At 36.3% G+C, this 11,438-nt stretch overlaps 1 protein-coding gene across 1 annotated transcript in view; it reads right to left on the reverse strand.

The window, feature by feature from the left end:
* furin (furin (paired basic amino acid cleaving enzyme)) overlaps positions 1-11,438 on the reverse strand; it is a 151,436-nt gene that overhangs the window by 129,749 nt on the left and 10,249 nt on the right. The window contains exon 2 of the mRNA XM_015404466.1: positions 5,408-5,695. Coding sequence (XP_015259952.1) covers positions 5,408-5,584 — 177 coding nt within the window. The 5' untranslated portion in view covers positions 5,585-5,695. The remainder of the gene's footprint in view (positions 1-5,407; positions 5,696-11,438) is intronic.

The following is an 11,438-nucleotide window of genomic DNA, read 5'->3' on the forward strand; positions in this document are numbered from 1 at the left end:
TATATTTCATTCCACAGCTTGGGAATAACACATAAAAAGGATGAAGAAATGCTTATTGTTTTTGCCGAAAGGGCAATAAAATTTGCTTTGAAAATTTGAAGATTTGAAAAACATGATTGTGATGCTCTGCAGACGCACCAGGAAAAGACATATTACTGATGGTGAAGGTCAACTGCGTAGGCTACACTTTAGGTGGCATAGTGATATAATGCAAACAGGAATGAATCTCTATCACAGCTTTCATAAGAAACTGAGGTATTTAACACAATATGGATGCTCTCTTAGGAAGCTTGATTCCGTAGTGAAAACATAAAACCTGTCACTTTTTTTCTGGAGTTTCATTTAGCCCATTATGCAATTCTAACATGAGAAAACATATGCTCTAACGTGATTGTCAGGACAACCAGGTAATAAGCTCATAAATAAAAGAAACAATGTACCATTTCAATATTTTATTCTTTTTTTTTTTGTTAAGGTTATAGCAATTATTAAATCATATAAATGGGTAGCAGGCACCTCAAACTGTTAGACCCTGTTGTCTTCCTGATGTGTGTCAAATAATTAAAATGGAACTAATTGGCTGTGATCTTGGATAACCATTACTGTATGTAGCACTGAATGTGAGGGTCTTCAGAAAAATTGGTTGCAGAATTGTTTTCCCGCTAACATCTACTCATTCCAGAAAGCAAAATAGAGGAACCAATTAACTTAACATGCCTGTTTTTGGACTGGGGGAGGGGACCACAGAACCCAGAGAGATGAACATGAAAACTCCAAGCAGAGACGGCCCAGCCCCCAATTTGGAGCCACAACCTTCTTGCTTCGACGCAGCAGATTTAACTGTGCCACACGGAGCACCCAGTGCGTTACATTGCCTGTTTGTACCCTTTCATGTTTCCCTCTTTTTCATTTCAACAACAATATTTTATTATATCTTTAAAAAATGTTTCCCTAGATTTACTTTAAGTGGGACAGACAGGATAGTCTTGCATTATAATATTATAGAAAAAAAGAAACTATTTGAACCCTCTTCACTTTACTTCACCCTAAGTATTTCCAGTATAGTGCTAACCCTAAAGTTAATTCACAACATATATTTTGGCCTTTGGTACCTCTTGTACCAGTACTAGTTTATATCTCAAAATGATAAATAGGCAACAAAAACAAATACATGTATACACACAAAAACACACTCTTTCAACAAGTGCAACTCACTGCCCTTTAGAATTCATCTATTTTTAGTCTACACCTGTGTACAACTGATTTAATCGCAGTGTGAACATTGAAATGTATTGTTCTAGACAAGGCTTAGACAATTTGTTACAGAAGACACATCATCATAAGGATGAAAAACATAGGATTTACGAAGCTCCACAGCAGAGGAAGGAGAAGCTGTTCTCAGGAAAACCTGTTTTCCTCCACTAAACAAATCTGGTCTTTTAGGGTAGAATGGAAGAAAGGAAGCCAATATTGAAATAAAGCTGTTAGATATTCCATTTAAAGCCTGACCTATCCATGTAGAAAAGCCAGGAGACATCTGGAAAACAAAGGTACATTTCCATGAGGGAGGAGGTTCATCGTTCAGCGGGATAATGACCCTATAGCCAGAGCAATGCACTTGTCTCTGTTTGAAAACGACTCAGGAACATTACATCAAAATAAAACAGGCTAAGGTAAAGTTTATTTCCCAAAGCTGTGAAAGCAATCGTCCCCCTGCAGGCAGACACTAAACATCCCTGCAGCAAATCAAATAAAGGTCCAGCCTAGACTCATAGACCGTCTCAGTACAAACACTACATGCCACATTCCACATACATTTATTTACTTGTTTTTACATTTTGACGTTTTCTCTAAGGATGCTTGTTCTACATTCATCTTTAAATGGTTTAAACGTATGTATGTTTATTATATAAGCATTATGAGTTGAAAATTGCATCAGGCTTACATCATAAAAATAATAAATGTAATAAATTAAAAGACTTGATAATTGAAAATATAATGGTTTAGATGAATGCATATCAATGTGCTATAATGGCTTAATCAAAATGCTGATCTAAATCTTAATGAGAGTCTGTGGCAAGACTTGAAAATTGCTCTTCATTAATGTTTTCTATTCAGTCTGACTAAACTGAAGCAATATTGTATTTAAGAATGTCTCTACCCAAAAGTACTTGAATCTATACTCGCAGGAAAAAGCGATTCTTAAAAATACTGAGGAAGGGAAGCTAAATACAAATGCATGTCACTCTTTCCAGCTTTCCACTTACATATATGTCTCAAATCTGAATACACAATTAGACACTGCTTTAAGTTGTTAAGTCACAGAATATCACCAAAACATGGGAGTTTGTGATTTCAATGTGACATAATTTTAAAAGATTAGGAGGGTAAGACTAAATGGAACCAGAGCTATAAACAGAAAAAGTGAATCAGAAATATAGAGAGGTTCTGATAGATGTCTACTCCAGGGTGATTCAGTCTGTCAACACCCAGAAAACTGCCCATTCTCATGAAAACTATGATTCTGACTCAACTCTCCAAGAGCACAACATGACATTTTACAGTAAACTCTCTTCTAATGCAAAACCTCTACAAAAACACAATAAATTAATAATGAAAAAGAGAAAAAAATATATTGATAAATTTAAAAAGAAACTGATATAATGATGTTCTGTGACAACTTGTCTAATGCCGCCGCCCACTAGGATGCCTCAATGAAATTTAAACCTAATCCCTGGGATATAAGACTTTTATAAATGTGTACAAAGATGAACACAATTCATGTTCCCTAAAAATCCATTTAAAGAAAGTTAGGCTTTGGAAAAATGAGAAAATCCAGAGATACATAGGACTCCGCCAAGGAGGAAAAAAAGACTTCTAGGGACTGCTGTGAACAAATAATCGGTAAAACGATGATCCCATAATCACATTAGTGATAAAAATCCCATTACCTTCTCATTATACATCCGCCTCTTTTCTTTCCTCAAGTGTCTGACAGAACAAGCATCAAAGGTGATGAAAATTAAGAAGCCTTTTCCCCTTTAAGCTCCAAGCTCTATAAACCTCACCTAACCCATAACCTTTGTGTAACTTTCCAATACCCAGAATACAAGCAGTGCACACAGCCTTTAAACCATCACTGTTCCTCCAAACATCCTTTAAGGACAAGATACTGAAATATCAATTATTTGGGTCCTCCAAGCATTAATGATAAAAGCATGCAAAAATGATGCATCAGAGATAAAAGGTCTTGAAGTGCTTGCTGAGGCTGGATGAGTGAGTTGTTTGTTTTCCTGAAACGGAGGCTTGTCTTGAACTATCACTAATTAACCGAGAAGAAAAATAGATCTAAATATAATCTAGTGGATAATGAACAGAAGAGGGGGAGATCAAGATGTCTTTGTCTTCGCTTATTATTTTACTCCATAACTGAACACAGATACATTTGAAACTGACTTAAAAATGTAACAGAGAAGAAGTCCCTTTACTGGGCAGGCTTTTTGTCTAATTTTAGGTAAATGTTTTAATATATCCTTAGTGGACAAGAGAGCATTTACAACTGGCACACATCTCTTTATGCATCCAGTATGTGATTAGTAACAACAGTTTGGAAAGGGAGAATATGACTCTAACTTTTGCAGAGGGGGAAAGCTTCACACAATAACTCCCCTAATCTGAGCAAAAATTAATTTTAAAAGCCTCTCTGTTGGAAAATCCTCTTTATCTGTGTTGGATGGAGGAGGGAAGGGAATACACTGAACTCTTTCTTATTCTTAAGATGCAGAAGTCTGTTCACTGGCGTTTGTAGTACTCCGGCAGCTCCACAGAGACACATGCAAATAAACTTAAGTCTCCAGAAGAGCAACAAGGGAGATGGAAACTAAACAGCAACTCACTGCAAAGTATTGAGCACAAATATGAGAAAGCTTAGCATTTTGATATTCAAGTGAAGTTGTTAAAATACCAATGAGAGGACTGCTCTGTCATCTGCACCTTCACTTATTGTTAACATTGTATGACACACCAAACCGTATTAATTTGAATCATCTAACAATAACAGACGGATATGCAATTAAATCCTAATCAAAACAGACATCCTCCCTTCTGACCTTGTAGAACAGGATTATTAATTGAACCTTGTATTGATTTTTTGCAAACAATAGTCTTCAAGGGTGCTAATAAATCATCAATGTTCCTGTTAAGCTCCAAGAGCTGCAAGAGATTACATTTTAGAGATGTAGAACAATGCAGAAGAAATGCCTAGAGGTTTTTATAATAGACTGTCTGACTCCCAGCTTTAATATCCAGCTACATTGTAATAAATACATTGCTTATTGGTTAACTTTTTGGCTTCGTTAGACATGCATAGAGAAGGTGCATCTCAATGAATTGCAAAAAAAAATATCAAGGGGGACATTAAGCCTTTCCCATTATGTCATTAAAGATATTAAGCCTTATATTTAAGCATATATTCATTACAATTTAAAATATTTAGTATTTAAATGCAAAATCTACTTAAATCTGAAAAGAGCACTTTTGACCATTGAACATGACTCCAGTAATGTTCCTCCTTAGCTCTGGTAAGATTTGGTTTCTAGTTCAAAAGTTGCTGAAAAGAAGGACTTCAACAGCTGAACTCCATCACCTTGTGAGGCTTCCCAATCTCTTCAGTTGGCTTTACTTGTGGATGTCTTTCTAGCCACACTTTATCCTTCCAGTAAACTTTCCATTGCTATGTTGCATTCAGTAGCCTCAAACATCACTGTGAAGGGAAATAGCGACAGTCTGCTGGACAACTGTTGAGCCTGCACGCCACCATTTAGACTGTATGGTCCATAACTTGGCAATGACATAATAATCCTGCATCAAAGGTTAACTCTATAACTTGAGGAACTGGCTTTTGAGTTTTTACAAGCTATAAACTGGCATAATCTAATAGTCTTAATACTTGAAGAATATCACCCTGTGCATGACTAGGGCTGCAAGTAATGATTATTGTACTAATTGATTAATCTGTTGAGTATTTTACCAATCAATCATCGGGCATCAAAACCTGCCTCTGAAAAAGATTTTACACAGATTATAAACCAAGTTAAGCTCAAACTATGCCTGTTGAGGAGGTTAGAATAGAACATATTTTATGTGCAAAAGAAGTTTTTAATCTTTAATGCAACATTTTTATATACTTTTTACAATTTGGCATAATTACTGCTCTGACCTCTGCAGTAAATGTCATGTGTTAGAGCCTGTATACTCCAATTAATGTCTGATTACCAACTTAGATATTTTAATAATGGATTTATCCCTTTTTTTTTTCAGCCCAATGTGTAATTGCAAATACTTCCATGCAGAGGATTTAATGTCTACGTAAAAAGCCCAGAGAAAGTAACTTAGGCGCATAACTTACATTGCCGTAGTTGATGAAGCCGTGCTCCCTTGCGATGCGTTCAGCCTCCTCAGGGCCCCCATTGACCTGGACAGCCCAAGTGTTGGTGAAGATCTCGGCAGCATCAATCCACTTTAACTCGGCATTCAACAGGACAAGACCTGTCCATACAATCGGCAGGGCCACCTGGGCATCCATTAAAAGGAAAACTCTTCACTGGTGGGGTAGGGGGTCTGTGTGTCGGTCTGATGCTGCTTCCCAGGCAGAGTAGGGCTGCCCTACCTTACAGCAGCAAAGTAGAGCAGTGGCCTAGAGATGAGAGGACAGAGCAAGCTGTAAACAAAAACATGGCCTTCCAAACTGGGTTATCCTTGGGCAGCAATGAAAGCCCTGAGATAATAGTCAGGCCCAAACAAAGAATAAATGGGCATTAGCCACACATCTGATTCAAATTACAAAGCTTGTGTCTGCTGTCCGGCTCTGAGAAAGAAAGACTTTAAAAAAAATGTAAAACATTAATATTACATCAATAGAGACAGATAATCTGCCAAAACCGAAAAAAAAAATATTTCTCTATTTCTCCATAAGTCTCAGAAACATAAAATGATAATGTATGATAATCAAGTATGGTAAGTGTCTTGCTGCGATACTGCAGGAGCACAATCCAAACTCTTAGTGCTAATAGCAAAAGGAGTACAAAGGGGAGAATCTATATTTAAATAATCAGTCACACAGTGGTCTTCACTTCTGAACATTCTGGAAAGAAAATTCAACCAGTTGCTTATTATACATGAAAAGATCATGAACAGTGAAATAAAATGTATAATGAAAAAAAAAAACTTATTTGAGTCGAAGTTCAAACAAAAAAGATGTTCAGCTTTGACTGCTCTGCTGGTCTTTGATTTGCAGCTCTCTGACTGAGATAAAAGGAGCCTTTACAAATAAGGCTTTGGGGTAAGTCGGATAACTTCATGTACCAAAAGACAGTGTGGATATCTGCTAAGCAAAGCAGCTCCATCCTTTTTTCTTTTTTTTTTTAAACACACATGGTAAAAAAACTGGTCAGGTTTCAGATTACGGCACTACACATAGACATATTAGAGATGCTTCATTTAGTTCTAAAAACCCAGGATTGCACAACAAGCACATAACTGTTTTATTACAGGTACCTAGAAAATATACTTTTCAACCTCTAATGGTTTCCCCAAACAGATGTATAAAAACTCCAACTTCAGCATACTGATTTAGCAAGGGTAAGAAAACTGAGTAAAAAAAACAACAAAAAAAACATTTTCATCAAAAACTCTGATTATATTAGTACTGGACAGACAATTCTTAAAAAAAGAAATGCAACTTCGGCATTTCAGTGTATACCTTTACATTTTTAGTTTGGTTTTCTGTGATTTTTTTTAATAACATGACCTTATTGATTTGAAAAAGATGAGAAATTACCCATATTTGTGTTGGGCTCCGTGAGTCAGACAATAGCTAATCAACTTTTGATACTTTTCTATAGACCAAGCAATTACTTGTCATTTTCATAAACTATGCAATATAAAAGCACAGTGGTATTTTGCTTCAAAAATAAGTGAGGTAAAAAAAAAAAAAAATCTCTCTATTCATGACAATATGTAGAGTTAGTCAGAATGTTACATAAGGCTAATGACCCAAATCATTAATTAATCTTAAGGCTTTTAACATATCTTTACAAGGGGTTGCTAAAGGTGTGGAAGGTTCCACATAAGCTTCTTCGTCGACTATCATTAATCTAAAATAATCAGATAATACTCCACAAATAATTATCTACTTGCATAGATATGCTGCTGCATATCCCCCTGAAAGCACTTTGTCTTCTTTTTTATCCTCAGCGGCATGGGTTTGCTTGGTGCTCTGCTGTAATGCAGTAAAAGGCTTACTGTATTTGATTACCATATAGTACACTATAATTTGTCTGAAACTAAAATAAATAAAATAAAATAGTGAAATATTTCGGGATTTTGTTGGATCTTTTAGCACACGTAGGATTATAAATGTATAAAAAGTACAACTCAGCACATTGATTTGTGTTCACTTATATAATGTGTTCTACAAAAAAATAAAAAAATATCTTGAACTTTTACTCTGCATCTCTGCACATCACACAAAGTCAGCAAAAAAATAAAAAATAATTAAAATTAAGATAGAGCCAGATGGCTGTTGCAAGGAAATAGTGAATTTTGTACAGATATATTTGGTGAAAGACAATGGAAAACAAAAAAACCCTTTTTTTCATTTGTTTTTCTCCAGCTTTTCTCTGAGGGGAACAACATGAACTTACTAAACTGAAAAATCATATTTGCCTCAGTAATGAGTTTATAGCAATTTTCATGACAGTTGGCAAACTTTAGATTTGAGACAGCTATACCTGTGGCAAAAAGCATTGTGTGTTTGCCTTTGCTGAGAGGGGGAAAGGTAGCTGATGTATTTACAACAAACCAATTAGCTAAAATTTACCTAAGAGTAAGAGGAAGTTAAAGTTGTAATAGACAAACACCATTACTAATCAGCACACAAAATAATGGCTCTTACAGTGAAAAAAATATCCGTCCGTCTGTCCAAGATTGGGTTGGGTGGGTAACAGGCCCAGACGTCCTTTCATCTACCAACATTCTCTAACTCATTCTCATGGATCAAGAGATTTTCCCAGGCCAGGAAGTTTAGGAAAACCTCAAGGGGAGGTGGAAAGGTGGGCTCCAGATAATTCAGATCTCCTATTCTTTTGGCTCAGTAGATGATCCAGTAAACTAAAGTTTTCCCTAAGTTATCTGTTCACCATAACAGGGCAATACTGTTCCTGCAGATGAGGCAGCAATCTGTCTCTCCATCTTGCACTCCATCCTAACACACATGAACAATACATCAGTACGCAAACATCTCTTTAGACAAGAGACTGACCATCTAAGCAGCAGGGAACAGTCCACTCTTTTAAAGTTGAGAACCATGGCTTTAGACATAGACCGTCTGAATTTCTTCAGCTGTTGCAGTGCCTACTGATGGTCAATGTAAAAGAAGGCAACAGAACCCCATCCTCTGCAAAAAAGAAACAATTTACCCTCCTTTTCACAAACAGACTTTGATTTTAAGTCCATGAAACAAACAGGATGAGAAACAAGGGGCAGACCAACCCACACTGAAAAGAAGCAGTATCTCACGAGATGCAGACAAAGCTTTTGCTTTCAGTTTAAAAAGCCCAGATAGCTCTTAAAAGCAGTCCCATGCTCTCACAGCACCATCTACAGAGTGACACTGTAGGCTTTTCCAAATCCTCAAACACATCTGAAACCAGAAAACCAAACACTAACGACCCCCTCAGCAACTGTGAAATGGAAAATTCCATTTGGTTGTAGGTATAACATTGTTCTTCCTGAATCTGTGGGTGCCTCCTTTAAAATAGCTTGAAATAAACTTTACCAAGAAGGACGGGAATTCTTTGTCTGTCAGTACAGCACTGATTATTGAGCAGTCTGTCAACAATGACAGTCAAACAATGTCCAGTGCCTTCTGCTGAGGAGATTTTAAACTACCTAATGGTCTTGGACTTCTTCACTCAGAATTTGTCTCATCAACAGATGCTTTTGAGAATGTTGCTATATTATACATAATTGTTTTAATTACTTTTTAAAGGTGGCATTAGGAGGATTGCTTAATTTGTTTTCAAATGTAATAGATAAGCTGCATTCAAATAAAGTTTTTTTTCCCTTTTGAATTATGCTAGCAATAATAGTTTTTAGAAATTTAAAATGTTATAGAAATTAAATAGAATTGCATTACTTTAAGGGTTATACTTTTGAATCCCAACCTATGATAAGCACCACAAAAGATGATTGTATTTTTTGGTACTATGTTGACATTGCACAACTTAAGGTAGCTTATTTTAGTTCTATTTTTTGGTTCTTTGTCTAGAGTCATATTTTTGGTTATTCTGATAATTTGAGTTGGAACATAGTTGGACAGTGTATTTTTTTTATATTCTGGCCGATGTATATCGGATATCGAACAATAAGTGATATTGGCCTATAAATCGGATATCGCTTTTTTAAAAACCAAAATATTGATATTGGTATCAGAAATCAAATTCCCATGTCTGTAAGGCTCTAATTAAATCAAGTGATAGTTTTAGAAAATTATCCACTGGGCTTTCCTGATAGTGGAATTGTGTGGGGATGAGGCTTGGTTTTCACCTAAACCATCAAGTCAGATTGGCATCTGAGAAATTTGAACACATCAGAATCTGTGATGTGAAATCTTCTGACAGAGATATCGCCATGTAGTGGAGCGATTAGTCTGCAAAGCATATTTGGTAGCTGGTACCCTCATAGCTAAAAGTGTGTACGTTTGCATTGCAGAATGTTGCCTCGTAACAAGATGAAAAGTGTAAATCTATTAACCTGCTATGCTATAGCATATACATTAATATTAGTTTCTCTCATTTTCCAAGACACACCAGTTTCTGGAGAGTTTCGTGCATCCACAGTGTTCAAAGACGAGTAAGTCACAGACTGCATCCATGGCTGTAAAGATACATTTGGAAGTGGTTGTGATTTAAGTGCATCAGGAGAGGTGCTGGAAACGTAACTAGAGGCTGTCACTCTTCCCGTGGAGCAATTCCTCTGAGCTCATTAGATAGTGTGCTGGTGCCACACACAAACAGGGGTCTGCCGACACCAAACAGAGGGAGAAATACATAGAAGGAGAGGAAAACAGGAATCTTTCTCGTCATTTTGCAAGGTGGAAATATAACGAGCAAATTTAAAAATGCAACGCTCAAAATGCAATCTCTCAAAACACTGTCATGCGGGGAGGTAACAAGAGGCTGCTTACTGTTACAATATACATCAAAGATCCAAAAATGAGCTAAAACTTCAACCCTTCAACTACAGGAGAACCAAGCATTCCCAAACTCTATGCCAGTGGAAACAGAAAACCAGCAGAAAACCAGCTACACCACCTTAGGGACAATGACATCCTAGAGTCAAGTTTCCTTTATAATTGTAAGAGAAGCATAAGTGACCTGCAGTATGCTCAATAACTAGAGAGCTTTGAATTAATAATTCAGCAACCAATGTTATAAACTGCTGACAGACTTATAGAGTGGGCCGTACAGGACAGTGATAAAACAAGAGTATAATTTGATTGGAGGAAAAGAAGCAACAACTGATAATTCCCACCAAAACTCTTAAACTTTTAAATGCATTCCACTGTGCCCCTTCAGTTTTAACAGCTAAGGGGGGCGAGGAACACAGTGGAGCGCCTGAATGGCAACAGCGAGAGCATGAAGAGCTCAAGCATGGACTGCACACTGTTCAGCAATTAGTGTTTTAGTAACCTCATTAGGCCTGCGGTCAGTCCCAACAGAGTGAAGACATGCAGATTCCTGATTTGTCAGAGGCAAGGTTCCAACCATTAATATTCTATTAGTAAGTCATATAAATAGTATTAAAGTACTCAGATTTGAATGCACACACATCAGATGTGTCGCATGTACTTTTGAATACTTAAGTATTCAAATGTATATGCATTTAAAAGTACTTAATGATTCAGAAATACAAATAAAATCTTCTAATAGTACATTTCTAAATAATTATGAGAGTATTTTTAAAGAACCTTGTAACTTTCAGAAACCACCTGATGTATTGATGCTACAAATTCTACACCACTTGTAAAGAACTTTAGCATTAAAATGCCACAAAGAATGACAGCTATTTGATTATTATTTCTTATTTAAAAACAAACCAAAAAGAAAATAGGAGTGTTAAAGGTTGAATTTATTACCAGAAAGAAAACCCCAACTATGATCTGACAACTCATCCTACTGAGCAATTTGGACACATGGCAAAAACTAAAACCTTAATAAAATGTATAAACTACCAATAATACCTGCACTGAGTTTCTCACAGTTGTGGAACATAATGCAAACCTGTAAAACAGCGGTGTCCAAATTCAGTCCAAAGGGCTGATATCTGGCATATTGAAACTGCATTTCAAAAGTAACAAGTAAGTAGCAGCTTCATTA

The sequence above is a fragment of the Cyprinodon variegatus genome, unplaced genomic scaffold (genome assembly GCF_000732505.1).
Source record: "Cyprinodon variegatus isolate N-32 unplaced genomic scaffold, C_variegatus-1.0 Scaffold35, whole genome shotgun sequence".
Taxonomy (NCBI): domain Eukaryota; kingdom Metazoa; phylum Chordata; class Actinopteri; order Cyprinodontiformes; family Cyprinodontidae; genus Cyprinodon; species Cyprinodon variegatus.